General features: G+C 50.1%; 1 protein-coding gene across 1 annotated transcript in view; it reads left to right on the forward strand.

Moving 5' to 3' along the window:
* Positions 1-24,241, forward strand: part of Otog (otogelin) — a 69,673-nt gene that overhangs the window by 33,926 nt on the left and 11,506 nt on the right. Inside the window, exons 27-41 of the mRNA XM_021168148.2 lie at positions 243-389; positions 664-783; positions 2,779-2,895; positions 3,513-3,669; positions 7,211-7,237; positions 9,777-9,944; positions 10,929-11,207; positions 11,797-11,914; positions 12,793-12,872; positions 13,274-15,039; positions 15,720-15,888; positions 16,138-16,283; positions 16,930-17,019; positions 21,720-21,903; positions 23,981-24,201. Coding sequence (XP_021023807.1) covers positions 243-389; positions 664-783; positions 2,779-2,895; positions 3,513-3,669; positions 7,211-7,237; positions 9,777-9,944; positions 10,929-11,207; positions 11,797-11,914; positions 12,793-12,872; positions 13,274-15,039; positions 15,720-15,888; positions 16,138-16,283; positions 16,930-17,019; positions 21,720-21,903; positions 23,981-24,201 — 3,789 coding nt within the window. The remainder of the gene's footprint in view (positions 1-242; positions 390-663; positions 784-2,778; positions 2,896-3,512; positions 3,670-7,210; positions 7,238-9,776; positions 9,945-10,928; positions 11,208-11,796; positions 11,915-12,792; positions 12,873-13,273; positions 15,040-15,719; positions 15,889-16,137; positions 16,284-16,929; positions 17,020-21,719; positions 21,904-23,980; positions 24,202-24,241) is intronic.

The raw sequence follows: 24,241 nt of genomic DNA on the forward strand, positions 1-24,241 counted from the left end.
GTAAGGACCTGCCCTGGGAAGGGTTGTGCACAGATGGGTGGTGATGGAGTGGGGGAGGGTTGGGATCAGGAGTTCCACTGAGGCAGAAGCCCTGACTGGGTTCTTCATGAAGGGTGGGAGCAGAGGTCAACCTCAGGGTGGAGGAGGGGGGAGATGTTGGTGAGGTCTTTGGGTGGGGCAGTGACTCATGGCCACTTCTGATAGACTTGGTGCTGAGGGACTGACTAATTCAATCTCTCTAGAGTCCCGAGAGCTTCCTGGATGAGAAGCAGGCTGTCCACATCTGGAGAGCAGGCTTCTTCACACTGGTGCATTTCCCACGGGAACACATCACCCTCTTGTGGGACCAGAGAACCACTGTGCATGTCCAGGCAGGCCCTCAGTGGCAGGTAGTCATGAGATTTGAGAGCCATGGTCTCTACCATTGCCCTGGGCTGAGGCAAGCTGCTGCTGTGCTTGGCTGAGCTGCTTCTCTCTGAGGGGCTGGGAGGAGCACAACCCTGTCCTGTCCATTGCTTTCCACTCTGTTCTGACACCATTCTCTGGCTCTACCCTATCCCTCTTTAACACGCTCCCTGCAGTATCTTCTGGATCAATAGTCTTGGTGCTGCAGTTCAGCCCTACTAAACTCTCAGTTAACATGGTGGCTCTCTCTCATCTCAGGGTCAGTTGGTGGGCCTCTGTGGGAACTTTGACCTGAAAACCATCAATGAGATGCGGACCCCAGAGAACCTGGAGTTAACAAACCCCCAGGAGTTTGGAAGCAGTTGGGCTGCGGTAGAGGTAAGGCCTTCCAGAGTGGCTGGGACCCTCTCTCTCTCTGATGGGTCATACAAATCCTGGACCCAAGCCAGGGGAGAAGCCCATTCATGCTAGGCTCTTCCTGGGAATGCCCTCTGCCTCTGCCTGGTATCCCTAGCCTAAGTTTCTATCCCTGACCCACAAGGCAAGCAGCCTACCTTGCCCTTGGCCAAACTCAGGGAACTAGTAACTTATTTGGGAAGAGATAGACTTCCTAGCCTAGGCAAGAGGGCCACCTAATTTGGAAGGCGGGACTTGTTGAAGTATGCCAGGCTTAGCCACCCTCCCCACCATCACTACTTCATGGAGAAGGTGAGACCGAGGGTGGGATTTAGCAGATCAGTCATTTTAGACAGGTGACTATCAGAGTCACGGCCTCAGAGATGGAGAAGACAAGCAGAAACACAGGGGTATCCATGTGGGTTAGGAGATGCCCGGCACTACCAAACTGTGAGTTGTCAGGGAAACAGCTCTGAGCTGAGAACAGGAGATTCTTGACTTATCCTTGGGTTAGTCTTCTGTTGAAGTAAGGGGGCTGGAGAAAACCCTCACCAGTCCCAAGAGGCTGCCTGCAAGGTGTGATTGATTAGTTATGTCTGCCTTGGGTGCAGCAATGGGGAATGGGGATAAGACTTTTCATATATGGCTTGCCTGCACTGGATGGATCTTAATTTTTTTTTTTATGGGAAGGTAGATGGAGACAGGGCAAGACATAGCAATTGGGCATGGCATCTGCTCTCATTTTAGAAAAGCTGAATGGATGCCTGATCTTATATTTGTGATATACCTAACATGGATCCATATTCTTCATTGCTGGTAACTTCAGGGATACTGAGTAGTCAGTGCATAAAAATGTAGGCCTGGAGAAGGAGGGCCGTCTCTGGGGAAGTCTGCATTAAGCATCCTTTGCTGTGCAACAATGCTGCTCAGTGTGACACCACTAATCAACAGGTGTCTTAGCTCAGTTCCTGCTGGTTAGGAATCAGAGCATGAGCCTGGGGTCTGTACTCTCTGCCCCATAGGCTGCAGACAAAGTGGACAGCCAGGACTGGGATCTCACTCAGAGCATCCATATGTGGGTAGCTGTGGGTAATTTCCATTCCTGGACCTGTAGGCCCTGAGAGCTTTGGCTCTCAATAGCAGTCAACCAGAGACCACCCTCAGCTCTTAGAAGTCACTCATATTTCCTGTCATGAGGAGTTCCCTGATTTTTTTTTTTTTAACAAAATCTCAAGCATTAGCTTTTACTAGAAAAAAAAGAAAGACTCAGGAGCCAGATGCTAGCTCGGAGATAGAGAAAGCACCCAGCTGACTTTCCTCCTCAGCCAACGTCCCCAAAGGAAGTTCTCCTCTATCCCTTCTCAAACACCCTTCAAACTCAGTGTCCCCCCCTTTTACTTCCTGTGCACCTCTCTATTTGTCCTCCTGACTCCCTCACACTCTGTTTTCCCCTCTCTGTTCACTGCCTGTCAACTGCTGGCTTGCTCTGTCTCTTGACCCATGGGTTGACTTTACTTAACCCAGCTTACAATAAGCAGAAAGCTCGTGGATGAAAGGTGTGTGCTAGGGCTGAGCCACACCACAGCTAGAAACAGTTCTTATCATTTTTAGTAAGTAACACAATCTCGGGGTTCACAGTGTGATCAAATATCCTGCGACAGTTCCCAACATGGCTTCCCTCTTTCTCACACACAGGCAGTAAGGGAGAGGCTCTAGCGAGGGCTCTGAAACCTCAATCTGACACAATCACGTGACCGCAGACTCATAACTTGGTGTGTCCCCAGATCCTTTGGTGTGTTCTCTTGCTTGGAAGCGAGTTGGAGGCTCCTCCCCCTTTCCAGGGGAGGGGATTAACCAAGGACCTGGGTATCAAGCGGGCAGTTTCAGGGCCCCTATATGACCAGACACAGGCACTTGAGGGATAGGGAGAGCCTCTGTGCTCAATGCCATAGGCACAGCCCTTCCTTTATCCTTCAGTGCCCAGATACCCCTGATCCCAGGGACACTTGTGTCCTGAATCCTCTCCGAGAACCATTTGCCAGGAAGGAGTGTGGTATTCTGCTCAGTGAGGTGTTCGAGACCTGCCACCCAGTGGTGAGTGCCTCCCTGTGCTGAGTGGACCCTCCTTGGCCCCTCCTAAGTCCATCCAACCTTCCCAGGACCCCTTCTACTCAAAGACCCCCTTCAAAGAGGAGAGACCCATCTCTTCTCTGACATTCTCCTGCCTCAGCTCTGCTCAGGTGAGCCTTCCCTGAGTGCCTGACATCCAGGGACAACCAGCCATGCCTCTGTGCTCTCGGCCTGCCTCTCCCTGCTTGTGAGGAGGTTCTGCTGCAGAGTGGGCACAGACTCCTTGCTGGACCTCTGCCATTTTTGTGTCCTCCATAGAGATGGGAACTGGGGCTTAGCCCCACATGGCTCCTCCGGGGCTTCAAAGACCATTGCAGACTAGTCTTTGTTGTCTTCAGCCTGGGTGGGCAGGCCCCACTCTCTGTCTGTTCTTTAGTGGTTCCCTACTTCCCTGGGTCCAATGTCCCAGGCTCAGGATGAGTTTCATGAAGTGGGCATCTGCCAGTGCTTTCCAAGCTGGCTGCCTCTCCCATATCCCTCGTTCTATGTGGACAGCTCACCCTACCAGTGAGCATCTTTTATGTTGTGCTGTCACAAGAAAAGATACAGACTTGGCATACAGAACCCTCTGAACTTCCTAGGTTGATGTCACTTGGTTTTACTCAAACTGCCTGACGGACACATGTGGCTGCAGCCGGGGTGGCGACTGTGAGTGCTTCTGTGCCAGTGTAGCTGCCTATGCCCATCAGTGTTGTCAGCACGGGGTGGTCATTGACTGGCGGACACCCCGCATCTGCCGTGAGTATTCCAGACGGTCGCAGAGGTCCCACAATAGGGATGCACACAATCCCAATGGTGTATATTCCTGTGTTGCAATCCGAGAGAGAGAGACAGACAGAGAGAGAGAGAGAGAGAGAGATGCACACCATGCCCAAGGTCACTCAGGATAGTAGGGTTGCTGATTACCCCTGAAGAGACTGGTACAGGCCTGTGTCCTTAAGCTCGTCACTAGGAGAGTCAGTGAGAAACCCTGGACTCCAAACTGGCTTTGTACTCTGTGTGACCTCAAGCAAGCTGCCTGGCTTCTCTGAGGCTCAGTTTTTATCATCTGAAAACTAGAAATCAACAGGTCCTTACTGACTTACTGCAAGCTCAAACAGGATAAAGGAACAAAGAAGTTCTCCATCAGCTGAGCTGTGGAGCTGTGGAGAGAGTCCCTGCTTACTCAAAACAGGGGTCTGTCGATGCCTCCGAGAGATGGAAATATGTATGCACATGCACACACATATTATATATATGTATGTATATATATATTTGTATATATATATGCATATACTATACAGAGTATAGATGTATATCATAAAACATACAGAATAAGTAAAGGGGGAAATAGAATGTGAAGAAGGTTAAATTAATTGGTCAGTTCCTTTAGATTCCAGTATCCCATAGAGGGATTTCTTGATCTCATTTTGGAGTCAGTGGCAAGGGCCCAAGTTCAAAAAGAGAAGACGATCTGGTCCAGATGCCAGTTCTGCCAGTCTAGGGCCTGGGTTTATTCCCTTCTGCATAGCACAGGAGGAAAGCTAAGTCCCCATCTGGCAGATGCTGAGAACATTCAATGATGCAAAGCTCACAGTTCTGGCTTGGTGCTGTGCAACACTGTTAGTAGACACAGGGGTGTTGACTCCAGGCAGGAGGACCTCATGGAGAAGTTGGAGGAATATCTTCTCTTGGCCTCCTTTTTTCTGCCTGCTTCCCCTGAGACCCTTCAGCATAGATGCTGGATCCTAGTGGGGTCTCCTCTCTCCTTGCCTCTGATAACCACCCTTCAGGATGGAGAGGGATACACATGTTTCTGGAGGATCTACCATGAGATGCGACATGTGTGCTGTCTCGTAATAACCAGGACGAGGCTGAAGCACTTGCCAGGGCTGTGCACTTATGGGGATGCCAGTAAACCCAGGGATCCAACTCAATAGCATTTCAATGCAGCATCCTTAAAAATTAAAAACGGCCGCAGAAACAGTGCTAGTGAACGAATATCAAAGATGCTCCCAGCACTCGGGAAGCAGATGCAGGAGGATCTCTGTGAGTTCTAGGCTAGTGTGGTCTACAGAGTGAGTTGCAGGACAGCCAGGGCTACACAGAGAAAAACAAAACAAAAGGTCTGTATTATCCGTTTCCCCTGTGTCTACACTCCATGAAAACCCAGTGGGAATCCCATTACTCATGACTTTAATGTTTTGATATGTGTTTATTATGAACCTTTTGTGTTCATTTTGATGTGTTTAGAATGTCCCATTAAAGCGGAATTAGATATTGGTCTAAACAAAACAGAAATAATTCCTCCAAAGATAAATAAGGAATTTAGTAAATATTAAAATATCATAATGGGGATACATGTTCCATACTGGGCTATGAGCTTATGAGAAGTCGAGGCAAGGAGGGGAAAAGTGAGAAATATTACACAAGATCTCTTCAGATCAGTACTCCTGGGCCAGTGAGATGGCTCAGCAGGCAAAGGCTCTTGCTGCCAACACTGACAACCGAAGTTTGTCCCAGGACCCACATGATGGAAGGAGTTGTTCTCTGACCTCCACAGCCACATGCAGGTCATGGCACATGCATCCCCCTGCCACACACACAATACATGAGTAGGAAAAATCCTTTGCTGACACAGTAAAATAAGTGTTGTTCAGATCAAGAGCAAGTAGTTTGAGTCCAAGGTTGGACAAATAGGAGACGGACGTCTTTGCAAAAGTGATTTTGCTTCGGTGTGTAGCCATTAGGCTGGTTGGCCCCAGAGATCCATTTGCTTCTGTGTCTCCAACACTGGCTTGAACTCTCTCCTTGTGTGGGTACCCAACAGAGTCATACCCCTAGCCCTATCTTAGAGGCTTATGGTTCAACTCTCAGGGTCTACACGGAGGACAAACATGTTTTTGCACGTAGCCTCATGAAAGCCAGCCCCTTACTCTTTTTGTTTATGCTTTTTGAGATAGGGTCTCTCTATTTTGCCCTGGCTGTCCTGGAGCTTATTACATAAACCAGGATGGCCCCCAACCCACAGGGATCCTCCTGTCTCTGCCTCCCAAGTGCTGGGATTAAAAGCATGTATACTATGCCTGGCTTTATCTCCTGGTCTTCAATGACCTTGCAAGAAGGAAAGAGGGCACAGACAAATGCGTTGATTGTGAGTTTAGGGTGTGAAGAGAAGATGGTGACTTTCTTCACACTACACCCCTTTGTGTGAGGCAAATCCGTCCTCAGTCTTTAACTCAGGTCCACCCAGCTGGTTCCTCATAACTTTGCGTGTTCTTGGTTGGCATAGTCTGACAAGGTCAGCTCAGCTCCCCCATTGTGGGCTGAAGAATCAGTAAGCGTGGCTACAGAATAGACGAAGACTGTCCACTAGAGGGCGCAATGGATCCATACTTTACCTCCTAAGAGATCTTTGGTGGGGCCAAAGGGAGTTTTGGAGACCTGGGGTCCTGGAGGCCCTTTGTCCCCTTCCATCCAAGGCTGAGCAACTTCGGTTTCATGTTTGCATTGATTCTTTGGTGGCTCTTCTGCAACATATCCAACCAGAGCTTCTACACTTGAGTTCTGTTATTGTCTTTGAGACAGGGTCTCTAGTCCAGGCTTACCTCAAACTCCCTAGATAGCCAAGGATGACCCTGAACTTGATATTTCTGCCTCCACCTCTTAAGTGCTGGGATTACAGATGTGCACCACTACACCATAAAAACGCAATGCTGGAGACTGAGCCCAGCACCGTGTATAAGCTAGGCAAGCACTCTACCTATCTGTTCTATGAGTGAGGGCTACACCTTACTCATACCCCTTCATTCTAATCTTGACATTCATGGCCCCACATAACACACTCTTTTGTCCAAAATTCATTCATTCATTCATTCATTCATTCATTCATTCATTCATCACACTGGTAACTGCTACTCCAAGCCAGGCTTTGAACTTGGGTATAGGAAGAGACCATTGTATTTCCTCCCCTTAAGGCATATGGATCTCTGGGCAGTGGTGGCTCACGCACGCCTTTAATCCCAGCCTTGGAGAGGTAGAAGCAGGTAGAACTCTGAGTTCCAGACCAGCCTGGTCTACAGAGTGAGTTCCAGTACAGTCAGGGCTACACAGGGAAACCCTGTCTCAAAAAACAAAACAAAACAAAACAAAACAAACAACCCCTCCCCTGAAACAAAAGAGACATAGTTTTCCAAGTCCATCCCTCAATCTTAGGCCAGATCCAGTTCTTGATTAAGGGCAGAGGTTGGGTGTGAGTGCCCTACTCATGGGAAATCTCCCTTCTTTCTTTCTTCTTTAGCATATGACTGTGACTTCTTCAACAAAGGTAAGCCAATTTCCTCCCAGGTGAGCCTCAGGGGCTCTGCCCTGGGCCACGTCAGTGCTGCTGGCCTTGGAGAAGCTTTGATATGTCAATGGAAGGGGGTGTGTTTTGTAAAGTCTTGATGGTGAGGGCTCAGAGGTGTCCAGGACCTGTATCCACAGTTACTCTAGTGTCCCTGTGAGGTCCAGGGCAGGAACCTTCTCGGGGGTTCCATCATTCAGGGCAGATCTGGCAGGCAGAAGACACCCATCTCTATCAGTGGGCTCAGCCCGCAGCCTTCCTAATTGGGCCCAACAAGCTCACGGAATTTACCCAGAGTTCTCAGAAGACCTGAGTTGTCAAAAGCAGGTGTAAACTGCTTTCCCTAAGGACGGTTGCTGAAAACCTAGACAGGTCTTCAATTGCTCAAGGGTTCAGGAATATATATACACTAATATCTAGATTAGTAATGAATACAAAAATACAAGTCATTGCTAGGGGCCAAGGGAGATTAATGTCCAGTATTAGAGCCATTTAATCAATTCGATCAGAGGTTGAATGGACTGGGGCAGGATGCTTCGTTCACATGGGTCAAGGTGGTGTCCTGGAGGCACTCAGTGCCTCTAGCCCTTCCAAGCCTCTAGGTCTCCTTCCAGCAACAGCCTGCAGGAGCTGGCCTGTGACAGCGTGGGCGCAGGCTTCATACATATTTTGGTGCAAGTTTGGGCTTAAGAAGCATCTTTCCAGACAAGACTATTGAAGGGGGAACAAAAAAGGAATAAGAAGAACATGATTGCTGCTAGGTATTGTGGAACTGAAAGTTTATTGTAGACAGGAAATATCAGACTCCATAGTGAACCTGACCCTGAGCCAGGCCATGCAAGAAGAATAGGGAAGGGGAGCCAAGAGGTCAGGAGGCAGAGGCCAAAAGGTAAAAGGATAACAAACAAACAAACAAACAAGAAAACAGTAGCCAAAATGGCTGGATTATACAGGGCAGAGCAGCTGCGGGGTATGCCTGCCAGGAGAACCCTGTAACAGGTAGGAACTGAGGGATGCTGGGAGAACCTGGCAGCTGGCATCATACATTAATAGGTACCTCCCTTAGCCATGTGTCCCTGGTGGAAAGGACACAGAGAGACGACTAGGGATCCATAGATGACGGCTGGACCAGCCCAGTCCTGTCAATGGTAGCTCCAAGGGGCCGCTGATGGCCCTGGATCTTCAGTGCCCAAAGGGATGACTCTGAAAGGAGATCTTCGTTCCCCGGGACAAAAGCGTCCCTGTGACATCAGGCGAGACATTTCAGCAGCACCGTTCTGAGCAGTTCTCTCCTCTGCGGCATTTGGGGTGTCAGTAACTGGCAAAGGACAAGCTGCTTCTAGCATCCTCCACCCACCCTCCCTCCCACTCGCCCAGTCCTTGCCTCGGTTTTTCTCCCAGCATCTTCTGTGGCCCAGGCCTCATGGGGTTCTGGGAAAGAGGACCCTTGCAGAGGTACAGGGGAGTGCCCCAGCATCATGTGCGAGCTCTGGACCCTGCGTCTGTTGAAACTGGCTTTGAGTGTCCACCCCATTGAAACCAGCCAGTGTGACACACTGTTTTTTGTTTGTTTGTTTGTTTGTTTGTTTGTGTTGGGGGAGCTGGTTGCTGATCATTTACCAGCACAACACACTGTCTGCTTTCTAATGAAGGATACAGAGGGGAAAGCCCAGTGCAGAGCCACAGCACAGAGCTGTGACTGGCGTGCATTTGCTTCTGGGGCTGGTAGGGTGTGGAGACGAGGGTGTGCAGGGAGAGCAGCTCTAAGGAGGTGACAAATGAGCTGGTCCCCAGGGACTGGGTAGGTGTCTTTCAGGCACAGAAGGAGAAGGATTTCTCGGAGGGAGGAGTAGGACCATGTGGCAGAGAGGAGCCAGGACAGACATGTGGCTCCTCCAGTGAAACAGGAAGGAATTCCGGTGTGGCAGGACCCCTTGTGGGGTCGAGGGCAAAGCAGGGGTCCAGTATGGCAGAGCTCTGAATTAAAGCTGTGCTCTTAAGACTCTGTCTTGGGGATGAGGAAAGCCACAGGGGACAGTGGCTAGGAAGGTGACCCCAGACACCTATGGGACACAGCAGAGGCAGGAAAACCATTTATCGAGCTGTCACCTCGATATGTCTAGGACACCTACATGCCTTCCACCCTCCACCCACAGCTCCACCTCCTCCAAACACAAACAAGACATGTGCATGAAACACATAGATACAAACTCTGAGCTCTGGGCTCCTGACTGTCATCCTCCAGGACGAGGTGGGCAGAGACCAGTGTATTGTATTTTCCCAAAGGCAACCCTGACAAAACAATGTCTGCTATGGTAATGGCCCATGCTTTCAGGGGTGACTGTCATGGACTCCCTGTGCAATGGCTTAAGCACAGAGGGAGGGTCTGTCTCCTTTGGGACTGCTAGCCTGGGGATCTACTAAGGCTCCTGCAAGCCAGCACACTGATTCTTCTGAACTTCTGATCGGTGGTACGTGTGAGTTGGGCGGTGACACTTGTGACAGAGACTTTTCTCTCCAGCGCTAGGTAAGGGTCCCTACCAGCTGTCCAGTGTGGCGGCTGGCGGTACTCTTGTGGCCACGAAGGCAGTAGACAGTGACATAGCCCTTGTGAGGACAGAGGATCTGGCGCCAGGGGACATTTCAAGCTTCCTGCTGACAGCTGCTCTGTACAAGGCCAAGGCCCATGGTAAGGCCCACCCTTTGGCTCCTGTCCAGCCGTCTCAGAAAAGGCGGTGTTGATGGGGGTGTGGGGGACGCTGAAGCCTGCAGCCACCCACAGGGCTCCAATCCCACTTGTTGTTTCTAGTTCTGACTAGCTTTTTTTTTTTTTTTTTTTACCTCTGTGACCCCAAACTGCCTACGACAGGACTGAGACAGGTTTTCCCCATCCCCACCCCCAGCCAGACTATTGTTCTAACGAAAATCCCAAATCCCGGGAACAGCATCTACTCTCCTTTCTCTTCTGGCTTCTCTCCCCTCCTTGCTCCCTTCCTCTCTCTTTTCCCCTCACCTCCCCCTCTCTTTGCCCCTACCCACTTTTTCCTCCTTCTTCTCTCTTCCTTTCTCCCTCTCACTGAGTCTTAAGCAGAGGGCAAGCACAGGAACCAGAGACATTAAGGGACACAGTCACTGTCCAGCAGGAGTTCCAGTCCTATGGTCCACATCAGCAGGAAAGAGCCGACTTTAGAGTCAGATGTGGGGTCTGCCCATCGGGGCAGCTCAGGGCCTCCTGGGATAAGGGATTCCTGTGACAGGAAGAAATGGAGACGGTTACACATTATGAGAATGCTTAGCTTCTGGAATCACTGGATCCACTTGTTCTCCATGCCCGGTGGACTGTCCCCCTGTAGAAGGACCATTCCCATCTGTTTGGTGCCAAGCATAGCAGGCCCTAGGACAGGCAAGGCTTTCTGGTGGAAAAGGAGGAGAGACAGGACAGAAGACAGAGGCAGCTGAGGCCTTCTGTAACCTCCCGCCTCCATCCACAGAGATGATGACCAGAGGGTGGCCCGTGAGTGGGAGGGAGAAGCAACAGGGGAGCAGGGTCCAGCTAGTCCCCAGGAACCTGTCATCTCCAGCCACTGAGTGTGAGAGCACACATGCTGGCATGCTGTATCCCCAAATCTGTTCTCTCTGCATACTGACCTAACTAACTCCTATGGCTCTGCAGACCCTGACGTGGTGTCCCTGGAGGCAGCTGACAGACCCAACTTCTTCCTGCACACCACAGCCAATGGCTCTATAGGGCTGGCTAAGTGGCAGCGCAGTGAGGCCTTCCATCAGCATGCTTCCTTCTCGCTGCACCGGGGGACATGGCAGGCTGGCCTGGTGGCTCTGGAGTCCCTGGCAAAGCCTGGCTCTTTCCTCCACTCATCAGGCCTTGAGCTGGCACTGCGAACATACGAACACACGGAGGTGTTTCGTGGTGGTGCGCTCTTCCGCCTTCTGGGTAAGGGTCTGCAGGGGCATCGTTCTTGGGTCTGGGGCTTCTGCCTCACTCAGCAGCATTCCCTGCCCTCTCTTCTCTTCCCCAGAGGACAAAAATCTCAGCCTTTTGACAAAGGGGGGGGGGTCCCTGGGGTTTACTCCTGGAACAGGAGGTGGTCTGATCTCCATGTTGGCAGGTCAGGGAGTGGTGGCAGGATGGGCTGAGACCTAGGTCACTTTTGTAGTGTAAAAATAGAAAGTCTGTGTGAAAGTGAGAGGAGCCATGAGCCTGCTGGAGGCTCATAGCGCGCCTGGCTTCTATTTCCTGCCGAGGGCACATATTGTCCCCATCCCCAGGAGTTTAAGGTACACCCGTGGGGACTCAGGACTGAGAAGCTAGCAGGATTTCCTCAGGCTCTCCAGACCATGTCCCCAGTTGTCATGGATGCAGCCTGCTTAAACTCACTTCTTATTTTCTCTCTCTCTCTCTCTCTCTCTTTTTTTTCTGGGTGTACTAACATGCCCTCGCCACAGGGCTGAGCTGGGATAATTCTGGGCACTAGTGTTCAGCCTCTCTCAGTCCAGAGACTTGGAGGGGATTGTCTTTCTAGATGCCAAGCCTTTGGGGGCTGCCTACCCCACCTGTGAGTGGCGCTACGATGCCTGTGCTAGCCCCTGTTTCCAAACCTGCCGGGACCCACGGGCAACCAGCTGCCAGGATGTGCCCAGGTGAGACCAGGCGGTTGTGGGCATGGCATCAATGCCTTTGAGACAGTTTGAGCGCACCTGCGAGCACATGTGGAGACAGACCCTTGTGTGGGTGGGTGCCAGGGTGTGTTCTAAGATGAGTATGGGAGTGTGTGTCAGGGAAATGTGCCTTTGTGTATGTCGTAGCCATTTTTCTCACATGACAGAATGGCTGACAAGAGAAGCTTAAGGGGGCAGGGAAGGGTTTATTTGGGGACACAGTTTAAAAAAGGACCCAGTCCATTGTTGTGTGGAGGCACAGCAGTGACTCTATGGGGGACATTCAGATTCCAATCACAAAAGTATGTGTATGCCCCATATAAATGTGATATATTCATATTGTATACTGGTGCACGGAGTGCATATAGCTTAACTGTGTGCTTGTATGTACTAACTAGGTATGGGCTGTATGCGGCTATATTCCCACATCTGTGTGAGCTGATTATATGCAGTTGAGCGTGTTTGAGAATATCACAGGGGTGTGTAAACTGGTATCTGTGGGCATCTACATAGGTGTATATGTATGTGTGCACTAGGTCTATGTTTTAGCTTTTGTGACAGCCTTAGAAAGAGCCTGTGGGCCGTGCGGGAACAGGCCTTGCAGAGAGTCTGATCCTGTGGAGAGGAGTGCACAGAGCCACACCCTGTTCACACATGTCTCCCTGTTGGCCAGGAAACAGGAGCATGAGGCTCACATACATGGGCACGGGTGCTAGTGTACATGTGTGTGACAGGTGTCTGTAGAGCTTCCCATGAGGGTGTGTGTGATAAGCATGCATTTACACATGTGCCATACAGATGATGGGGCCTGTGTTCTATCCATGTTCTGGTCACTAGCTAGCCCCCTGCTCTGTCCTTAGGGTAGAAGGCTGTGTCCCTGTGTGTCCCACTCCTAAGGTCCTGGATGAAGTCACACAGAGATGTGTCTACCTGGAAGACTGTAAGCGGCCCGGGGTTCTCCTTTCTCCTTCAGACTCCCTCGTGTCTCCAGGGCGTCACTGGTCACTGAGAAACTCTGCTCAGGGTCCTACATTCTGGAGCAGCTGGCTTCCAGCAGGGCCCTGGAAGGAAAGGTCTTCATTGATCTGGGGTTTTTTCTGGTCCCCGTTTCAGAGAAAGGAAACGTGGGCTGTGGAGGTCTTGCTTGGGGTCTGGTTTTGGACAGAGTCCAGTTTGTTGGTTTCTGTGGACAGAGAGAGGCCTTGGCTGTCTGCCATCAGAAGCTGTGTTTGACCCATCAGTTAGGGTACCAGTCCTCCAGCCCCTTACCTCAGCACTACCCCGTGAGGACAGCTAGGGGCAGTCGCTCTTTTTCTGAGCCTCTTCTCTTGTCTGTGCTAGGTGTGGAGCCAGCCCCGCGGGGTCCCACGGAGACCCTTGGCAATGAGACTCTGGTACCTGGTCAAGTGCCACCCACCACCAGTGCTGAGCAGCAGCTTCCACAGGGGCTCCCTGGAGCCTCTGCCTACAGCCCCGCCCCTGTTCCAGTAGCCACACCCACCTCAGCCCCAAACCCACCAATGGCTGCCACGGAGGGGCAAGTGCCATCTCCAGGATCCACCCAACCCACGCTGCAGACACCCCTGGGCCTTACAACATCTAACTTTCCTGCTGACCACACAGAGGCCACAGCCAGAGAGGAAGGGGCTGCCAGTCTTCTAGCCACTTCTCATCCCCCAGGGTCCTCGTCCTCCCTCCCTAGTTCCCTGCAGATGTCCACATCTGGCATTGTATCAGGTGCAGCAGAGACAACCAAAGTGACCATAACCTTTACAGGGAGTCCCAACACCACCGTCGCTTCCCGGTCACCCCCTGTACCTCGCTTCCCACTCATGACCAAAGCGGTGACAGTCCCAAGCCATGACTCCTTTCCTGTTAAAACCACACCTCTGCAGCCCTCTTGGCTATGGAGCCTCTCTTCCAGACCTCTGACTTCCCTTGGAGCTACGTCCTGGCCCCCCACCTCCCCGGAATCCCACCTGTCCACTGCAGTAACTAAGGTGGCAAATAAGACAATGACATCCCTGTCTGTCCTGGCCCAGAGCACTTCAAGTTCCAGCCAGCCCCTGGCTGCAGTGAGCACAGCACACAGGGCTCCTGCCAGTCCCCTTGTCACCAAGGGCTTGGAGGTGGTGTCAGCCACAGAGAAGGGAGAAGCTGGGCACAGCCAGCTTACAGAGTTGCCAGTGTCCCCACCCCCAAGCCCAGCCCCCATCGACCTGCCTCACCCAGCCCAACATACCACCACAGCCCCCGGGCCTTCTGCTCTGTCCCCAGGGATCCTGGCTGCTAGCAGCCCAACCACAAGTGCTCACAGACCGGGGGCCACAGCTTTAGCTTCTCTAGAGCCAACTCTGCCACCCCACCTTCTCTCTGGCCTACCTCCGGACACCAGCCTGCCCTTGGCTAAGGTGGGAACCTCTGCCCCAGTGGCCACACCTGGCTCCAAAGGCTATATCCCCACCCCTCCACCTCAGCACCAGGCTACAACTTTGGCTCCGGCCATGACTGTGAGCCCACTTACTCAGTCACTCAGTCTGACAGTGCCACTCATGTCTGCTGTAGAGGAGCAGGCACACTCACCTAGCCCCAAGCCTCCCCAAGGAACAGGTATGGCTCCAGACCAGATGCTGGGAGCCACATTGCCAAGCTTTGTAGCCTCCTCTGTGATTGCTGGGGTGCCCCCCACAGTGTCTGTGGCCCCACGGAAGAGCACCACCCAGAGAGCAGCCATTCTATCTAAGAAGGTGTCTCCACCCACCCTCATCTCTGACTCTGTCCAGGGTGGGTTCACAGAACTCACACCTACAGTGAGCCATACTGTTACCCCCTTGGTGACTGAGGCTGAAGGCCCCCGGGCTGGCACAGTGCCACTGGTGCCCACAACCTACTCCCTAAGCCAGGTGTCAGCGAGGACAGCCTCCCGGGAGGTCCCGCTGGTTCTGCTGCCTCAGCTGGCAGAGGCCCATGGGACCCCAGCAGGATTCCAGCCCCAAGAAGATCTAGTGCGCCAGGCCACCACGGAGCAGTCAGGGCGCTCAGCTCCAGCCCAGAGTATAGCAGAGGAGTCGATGGAGGCCGAAGTGAATACTTCTGCCACCTGTGTGGTGAGTGACTTGTTAGGTCCTTCGATTTTGTGGCTTGTCCCCAAGACCTGGCCTTCTCGATGCCTTTAGCATGGCCATTACCATAAGCTGTGTCTGTTGAGGTTTCTGTCCGTTTTTATTTACTCTATGCTACAAGATGGCAGTAGTGTCCTTGACCTTGCTCACCCTTATCTGAAGTTGCTGGTACTTTAAAAATCACCAGGTCCCCTGAAACCACAGCAGGGTCCCACCTTGCCTTTTTGGGTCCAGGACTGATTGAGGGCTTGGTGTGTGTCTGCGGGGTGGGATGGGAGTGAGCTTTGCACCGCGAGGATGAAGGAACACATGCATGCTTACTGCTCAGCTAGCTTTCCCTGCACTCACACAGTCCGGGGCTCAAACCCAAGGAATGGTGTTGCCCATGTTCAAGCTGGGTCTTCCCGCATCAATTAAAACAACCCGCCACAGGTATGCCCACAGTCCAACGTGATCCAGACAATTCCTCATTGAGACTCTCTTCCCAGGGATTCTTGGTTGACTCAAGTTGACTGTTGAAACTAGCCATCACAGGGCGTCGGTTCCCTGGTTCCACTTCAGTATTACCTGCCATGCTAGACTCTGGCTTGTTCCAGAAGGATCGAGGTAGGTAACACCATAAGCTCCGAGGGTCACTCATGTTGATGCTCCACTTTGTGCCACAGCCCATCGCTGAACAAGACTGCGTCCGTCACATATGCCTTGAAGGCCAGCTGATACGTGTGAACCAGACTCAGCACTGTCCTCAGGGTGCCGTACGCCCTCGCTGTGGGGTCCTGGGCCTCGCTGTGCGGGTGGGCGGGGATCGCTGCTGCCCACAATGGGAATGTGCCTGTGAGTTATGGGACTGGTCAGAGCCTCTGTGTCTTTTCCCTACCCCAGCATGCCTGTGTGTTCCCTCCCATACTTCTGCGGGAAATCTCTCTCACTGTGACTCCTGCCCTGACAAATCTCCTTCCCTCATGACCTCTGAACTCTGAGACACCTGATCCCCGGAAACCTCCAGCCCCCAGGGTGTTTGACTCACCTGCCCATCTTCCTGGTGGCCTTGGGACTACCCGCTTGGTCTTTGTCCCTGCCCAGGCCGATGCTCAATCTTCCCAGACCTGAGCTTTGTAACTTTCGATGGCAGCCATGCGGCTCTGTTCAAGGAGGCCATCTATGTCCTCAGCCAGAGCCCAGATGAAAGCATCTCTGTGCATGTCCTGGACTGCAAGAGTGCCAACCTGGTACGGTACTGACCCTTGCTTTTCTCCCTGCCAGAACCTGAGATCTGAACTAGGCTGAGAGGGGAGATTGGGTGGTAAGGTGGAGTTCAAGGAATGCCAGAGGTTACGGTAGACCCTGCGACTCTGGGGGTTCATGGAATGGTAACTGCTCAGGCCAGGTGACTGAGGGGACGAGTGGAGCAGAGTGTGCCTCCTCCTGACTCTGAGATTTCAGTCCCTGCAGTTTTCCAGTCTCCTTGGAGTTGACACTTAAGTATAGAGGAGTGGGTAAGCCATTCCAAGGTCACAGGTGTCACCTGCAGGGGCTGACTGCTAGGATAACCAGTGAGTCAAGTGGACGGAGGGGGTATTCTCCCTGTTCTCTTTTTCCTTCCCTCCCTTTCTGCCTTCCTCCTTCTTCCCTCCCTCCCTTCCTTCTTCTGTCCCTCCCTTCATACTTCCCTCCCTCCCTCCCTCCCTCCCTTTTTCTCTCCCTTCTTTCCTTTCCTTCCTTCCTTCCTTTTTCTCTCCCTCCTTTCCTTCATCTGAGCCCACATGAGATCAGGTAAGAGTCTAGTACCTTCTACCCAGCCTGCAGGTGTGCTCATGTATCCTAGACTCACACAGCTGGAGGGGCTCTGGGCCGATGAGGCTGGTCTTTCTGCAGGGACATCTGAACTGGCCCCCGTTCTGTCTGGTGATACTGAATGTGACTCATCTGGCACACCATGTCAGCATCGACCGCTTCAACAGGAAGGTGAGCACACCAATGGGGTGGCCTGCGAGCCCAGCAGCAGTCAGGGCCAGCATAGGTGGGGGCGGGGCCTTGAGACCTATTTGTAATTAGAGGCAGGGGTTGGGAAGACTCTCTCTTTTAAGGATGATGGCGCATGTTTGCAATCCCAGCACCAAGAAGCAAAGGCAGGAGCATCACTGTCTCTATAGAGCCAGGCTGGGCTACACAATAAGACTGTCTCAAACAAAACAAAACAAAACAAAGCAAAAAGAAAGTATACTTGAAAATTATTTCATTTAGGATACTTCCTCCATTCTTATAGGAAGAAGGTAAACAGGTGACATCAGACTGGCAAGACAGTGTGACCTTAAATAATTGCTGTCCAAAAATGTCACCTTTGCAATGTCTTATGAGGATAGATAGTCATATAAAGGCATTCCAAAGTCCTTTCCAAGCAGGCACTGTGTAAGTGAGGTGCCCTCAACGGAAGGTTTGTGAACTCAGAGTTAAAGCCACCTCAGTCACGGAAGCTGGAGTGTCCAAAAGACCACCCGCAGGTGGGCTTCCCTTCACAGGCAGTAAGAGACACCGATGAGTGTCCACACATTCCCAAGAGATCAGCACTTTCCTGCCTGGCTCTGCCCTCCATCCCTGATTGCCAAAGCTCTCTGAAGCAAGGTTTGGTTGATGGGGGTATGATGAGGCTGAGACTTAAAAAATAAATAGAATAAAGTCCCTTTATTTATTGCCTTTCTGCTGCTGTGATAAAATACTGTGAACAAAAGCAACTTATAGAAGGGAGAGTTCATTTTGGCTCATGGTTCCAGAAACTGTGGTGAAGGTTGGCAGCAGGCGGCCAGAGCAGGACGCAGAGTGCCGAACAGGAAGTGAGGCGAAGCTGTAAACCCTCAAGGCCCGCACCAGTGATGAGCTTCCTCCAGCAAGGCTATACTAGCTAAGAGTTCCATAGCCTGTCCAAATAGCACCAAGAACAAAAGACCCAATTCAAATAAGGAGGCCTATAGGGGACATTTTTCACTGAAACCCTCGCAGTTCCCAAAATCCATTCCTTGGTGTGTTTTTCTTAACCTTTCAAAAAGAAGGGCATAATTCACACACACAAATTTATCATATTTAGTATATATATCTATAAATTCTTCCTTCCTATTAGCATATATTCAAATTATACCTGTAAAATAACTGTTTAAAACATTATGTTTCATGGGGACATTTCACACATGAACATCATGGGCTTTGATCATTTATTTTGCTGTTACCCTCCCCTGCCTTTGTACCCTTTCTCCCTCCAAAGAGTCGTTTTCCGTGTTCACGTCGATATGAATATATATGGGTATGTATTACATACACACATCCACCACAGGGGAAAGTCTTGCTTTTTTACTTAACATGATTCTTTCTAATTTTAACCACTTTTTTTTTTTTTGCAAACGATGTAATTTGATCCTTTTTTAAATGGCTGAATAAAACTTCATTACACATGCATATGTGTATGTGCAAGTGTGGTCACTCGAACACACATACAATTGGCTTTATTCATTTGTCCGTTATTGGACATCTACCATGATTCCACAAGCTGGCAATCATGAATGGCCGCAATTAACATGGATATTCAGGTGCCTCTTGGTTAGGAGGTCTTAGTTCCTGCAGGTGAATGTTCAGGAGTGGCAGAGGTGGACCACACGGTTGGTAAACTTGGAGTTTTGTGGACCCTGTGTACTGATTTGCACGTGGCTGACTCACCTTCTGAACACAGCATATAAGGTCCCTTTGCCGATCCTAACTACCTGTGCCTGCATTTGTTGTTTGTTTGCCTGGATTGAGGGGAGAGGGACCCTCAATCTCATTTTTATTTGCATTTTTTATGACTAAACATGTTTGACCATTTTTCCCATATATTTACTGGCTATTTTTCCCCCTGGATAATTCTCTGTTCAATTCATTTTCACATTTGTTGACCAGATGATTTGGTGTTTTGTGTTTAATCTTTGAGTCCTTCATATAGTTGCTATATTGATCGCCCTCTTAGATGAATGGAAAGATTCACTCCATTCTGCAAGCCACACTTTATTCTGGCAATTGTTGTCTTCACTGGATAGAATTTCTTTAATCTGATGAAACCTCGTTTATCAAATTTGTTGGGTTCTTTTCAGAAAGTCTCATTCTTCTTCTGCTAGAGGCAGTTTCAAAGTTTTCACATCTTATGTTAAATCTTTCGATCCATTTTGAATTAGGTTTTGTTTAGGGAGAGGTAGTTCTGGCTTTCCTCTTTGGAATGTGCGTCTCCAGTTTCTTCAGCACCGTCTGCTGAGAAGCCTATCTTCCTTCAGTGTGTGTTTTAAACCTCTGTGAAAAGTGAGTTGTCTATAGCTGTGTGTTCCCTCCTGGATTCTCAGTCTTACTGCACTGATTCCATGTCTGCCTCTGTGTTGGTGCTGTGTCCGTTGGTTTGCTCCCCCACCCACTGTGTCTCTGAGTGTAACTCATAGCTGGGTACTGTGGTACCTCCAGCACCACTCTTCATGGTTGTTTCCCCTGTCCTTCCCTAGGAATGTTAGGATTGTTTCCCTCCTTCTGTAATGATGGTTAGAACCGTAATAAGAACTGTGTTGAGTGTATATTGTTCTCGGTCGTATAACCATTTTTACAATATTAATCCTGGGATCTCTGAGCAAGAGTGCCCTTTCCATGTTCTGTCTTCGGTTCCTTTCTTTGATGCTTAATGTTTTTACTGTAGATGTGTTCGTCTTTGTGGTTTAATCTCTTTCTGCTTTTTGTTCTTTTTGAGACTCTTCACCATGGGATTGCTTCTCTGCTACTTTACCAAAAGCATCCGGTCTCAGAACTCTCTGATGCCGTCTTGGGTTTTTGTTTGTTTGTTTGTGTTTTTTTAAATATAGGATTATATTAGCTGCAAGGAGGGATAATGTGATTTGTGTCTCCTGTCTTATTTTACTGCCTCTGTTCCATGCTCCAGCTTTACTGCTCTGGATATAACTTCAAACAGCGCATTAGTAAGAGCAGAGGGAGTGGACACCTTGTCCGTTCCTGACTTTAGAAGGAATGCTTTCATTTCCCTCCCCCCCCCCCCCCCCCNTGTAATATAATGTTGTAAACTGTAAACTCAGCACCCAGGCTTCATTGCATTGAGATCTGATGTTCCTATTCCTGGTTTCTGCTGGGCCTTCCTTTATCATCAGGAGAGGTTGGACTTTGTCAAAGGCCTTTTCTTCATCCACTGAGATGATCACGTGATCTCTACCCAGGAGTCTTTCTATGCACTGTATTACATTTATTAACTTGTATGTATTGAATTACCCTTGCAACTCTGAAACCATTTTGCTCTTGGTATATGGTGCTTATTGTGTGAGTGAATTTCAAGTATTTTATTGAGTGTGTGTGTGTGTGTGTGTGTGTGTGCGTGTGTTGAGGGAAATTTGTCTATGGGGTGTTTTTTTGTCATATTCTTAGCCAACTTGATATTAGAGTAATATTGGATTTGTAAGATGTGTTTGGTAGCATTCTCTTCCTCTCTGTTTTATGGAATAGTTTGAGGAGCATTGGCATTAATTCTTTAAAGTTCTGGCAGAATTTGGCCAAGAGTTCAGTCAGAACTCTTGTTTATTCCTGGGCCTTTCCTTCTTGGGGGACTTTTTAAGATTGCTTCAATCTCATCCTTCCATAGAGTGCTGTTAAAGCCTGTGGAACTCGTGGACACAGGCCAGCTGCCTGGCTTCATATAGGGATGGACACACTCACAACCCAGAGCTCAAGCCTCTGTCAGTGCAAATAGGAAAGCTGGAGGTATCAAGAGAGTTGGGGACCTTCCCAAAGCTACAGTTTTCTGGCTTTTGAACAGAGGTTCCCTTCCTGTAGGTTAGCAATTCACATGCTGGGTGCCTTGTGGTGTGATTAATAGAATAGTCTACTCCTGAATGGAGGATGGTGAATCATAATAAATATTTTATAATCTTAATCTTTTCTGCTTTTAGTTTTATGGCATAAAGCTTAATTCTTACTCCATCTTATATACGGAATTTTAACCATGTCCACTTTTAATAGAAGCTATAGCCTTGAATTTAAAATGTTTGTGAGAACTAAGGTGTGCTCAGAACTGAACAGATATTGATTGAGCCCTCAGGTAATGCCAAACCCAAAGACAAGCGCTAGGAATTCAAAGAGTCTGACAGTTCCTGCCTCTAAGGAAACCATGATGTAATGGTGACTGTTGCCAGGGAACAGCTGCATTCTTCCTTGATGGTCAGCAGGAAGTGGGCTGATGCCAGGGAGGGAGCCCCTCATCCTAAGGCTGTAGAGCCAGGAAGTAAAGACTTGCTTAGAAGGGACGGGAGTTTATGCACCCCTTGAGATTCAGCCTTCCTCCTGCCGTTACAGTTCTGGTTTTATTGGATTTTGCACTTAAAAATATTTTCAGAATTCTCTCATATTCTGTTGGTCCATGCTTTGGATGCATGTGCTCCAAACAGCCTGGCACACGGGAGATGCCTAGGGAGTACTTGTCAGTTCAGTGATGGGTGAGATGGATGGGTCAGTAGGTGGGTGGATGGATGGATGGATGGATGGATGGATGAACAGACAGATGGACAGATGGATATGTAAATAGATAAGTTGGTGGACATATAGATGAGTGGGGAGGTAAGTGGGAACTTTGCTCTTCCTGCTCAAATTTCTTACCCCTTAAGGTGACTGTGGACTCTCAAGTTGTGTGGCCACCCATGAGCCGATATGGCTTCCAAATTGAGGATACAGGACACATGTATATCATCCGGACACCCTCACACATCCAGATCCAGTGGCTTCACAGCTCAGGACTCATGATCTTGGAAGCCAGCAAAGTCAGCAAGACCCAGGGCCATGGGCTGTGTGGTAAGGAGGGACCCAGTTGGGAGAGGGGAGTGCTCCCTGGTCCCTCTCTGGGACCGGGAAGGTTCTCTCAGACCAGGATATGTTGGGACAGGGTATCAGGCCAGAGGAGGGACCAAGAGAACTGCCAGTGCGAGTGGCCTCGTGTCTATGTCTGGGGCTGAGGCTGTTAACAGGGAATAGTGCAGGGTCTCCTTGCCAAGTGTCACTTCAGCCAGGTTTGTCTGTCAGCATCCCTGACGGCTTCCTAATGCCAGATAATCCTTCCTGTCTGCATGTGCAGGGGCCCTTGGCCTGACACTTCCACTCTTTGAGATCATTTGCTCCAGGTCACCCACACAACAAGTCCTGGGAAGTGGCCCTTAGTGTCTTCACTGAACCAGAGACAAGCAGGGCCTCAGAGGTCAAGTGGCTGTCTGACAGGCACATGGCAGAGTTGCTCTGACACACACACACAGTTAGGGCTCCTCAGACCACAGTGTAGCAGCAGACAGTGCTTTCTTAGAGACTAGTGTTAACTAGGAACACAGGTGCGGGCTGCTGCTCCCTGCAGAGACACTTCATGGCAGGCAGCTGTGATTGTGATGGTGAGTGACATAGGCGCCCCCTCCCTCTGGGAAGCAAAACAGACTAGGCTATGTGGTTTCTAAAGCTTCCATTCTCACAGGAAAACATCTTTCCTTTTACACACCACTACCATCACCATGAACACCACAGTCCCCTCCACAACCACCGTCGCCACGGTCGCCATCATACCTTCTTTCTCTTCCTTTCTACCATGCTCTGTTTATCTCTGGCAAAGGTGGCAGGATCCAGAAGGCCATGTTCCTTCTAGGATACCCCTTGGGGATTCAAAACCCAGACCCAAAAATGTCACTATCGAGAAAATTAATAAAAAAAAAATCAGAGTTCTGCCTCAAGGAATGCTTTATGTTACCAAAAGGGGTGGTCGGAGATACCAGAACAGAAGCCAGATCATTCACATCTCTGTTTTAGCTGAAGTGACCTTTGACACATACACTGGTCCCCCCATCCCCCTGCTAGGCAACAGAGGGAGTTTCAGTGAGACCTGGGAAAGAAAAGCCCTTGGTACTTAGCTAAAATTGTTTGTGCAACATTCCTGCAAGCTACTGCTGCTGCACAGACCTGGGAAGATGGGTGGATGGGAAGCAGGCTGGGATGAAAGATGTTCAAGAAAGCACTGTAGGCCAGAAGAGTTGCTCAAACCAAAGCACAGGCAAGAAAACGTGCATCTGGGGCTGAGAACACGCCAGGAGGTGAGGGACGACAGGGAAGTGCAGCCATGTGAGCCCTTGCAGCAGATAAGCCACATTCTTGCCCTCATCTCCGTACCCAATACAGCAGAAGCATATTTCCTGAGAACGTGACTTCTCAAATGACCAGTGACATCTCATGTCCCCAGATTCCCTTCTTATAGCTCTTCACTGCTCAGCGTAAGCTTCCAACTCCAGAGAGGGAAACCGGTAGGGTCTCTGCAGCAGGTAGTAAGTACCCTTCACCTTACCACGCCATTGGCTGGGGCTCAGCTACACAGTCACATCCAGCTGCAAGCGAGTCTGGGGGAAATGGATGACTGATTCCAGCTAGCATCCTCCATGAAGCATCAGTTAGGGTTAGCTAGCCATCCCCACTGGAGCAGGTACCTAGGGGATAACCTTCCACTGTGATATGTCAGACACAGAAATTAAAAGAGTAGACTAAAGGGGCCCTACAGACTTTCACTCAGACGTATCTATTCTCAGTTGTTTCTCTTCTAGTAAATACACATATAGAACATACATATGTGTAGTATATACACATGTGTATACGCATGTATGCGTGGATCTCTGAACCATTTTAAAGTACATTCAAATCAGAGCTTCTTCTCCCTAAATATTTTTGTGTGAACTTTCCTACCCAGCAGGTGCCCTGGCTCCCTGTGCCCCCCTGTCCTTATCTGTCGCATGGCAAAGCTCAGTAACACCTTTCAAATCCGTGTGATGATTGCTCCACATGAGAGCCACCCTGGGGTAGTTAGTAGTGGGCTTTGTGCCTAGCGAGATCACTTTGTCCCTTTCAGGTATCTGTGATGGAGATGCAGCCAATGACCTCACCCTGAAGGATGGCTCTGTGCTGGGTGAGGCAGAGGACCCTGCTCCCTTTCTGGACAGCTGGCAGGTGCCCAGCTCCCTGACCTCAGAGGGTCAGACCCGCTTCCGCCCAGACAGTTGTGCCACAGCTGACTGCTCGCCCTGCCTTCGTATGGTGTCCAACCGAACCTTCAGTGCCTGCCACAGCTTTGTAGGTGTCCATGGAGTACAGCATGGGACGACTTCCTGGG

The sequence above is a fragment of the Mus caroli genome, chromosome 7, assembly GCF_900094665.2.
Source record: "Mus caroli chromosome 7, CAROLI_EIJ_v1.1, whole genome shotgun sequence".
Taxonomy (NCBI): domain Eukaryota; kingdom Metazoa; phylum Chordata; class Mammalia; order Rodentia; family Muridae; genus Mus; species Mus caroli.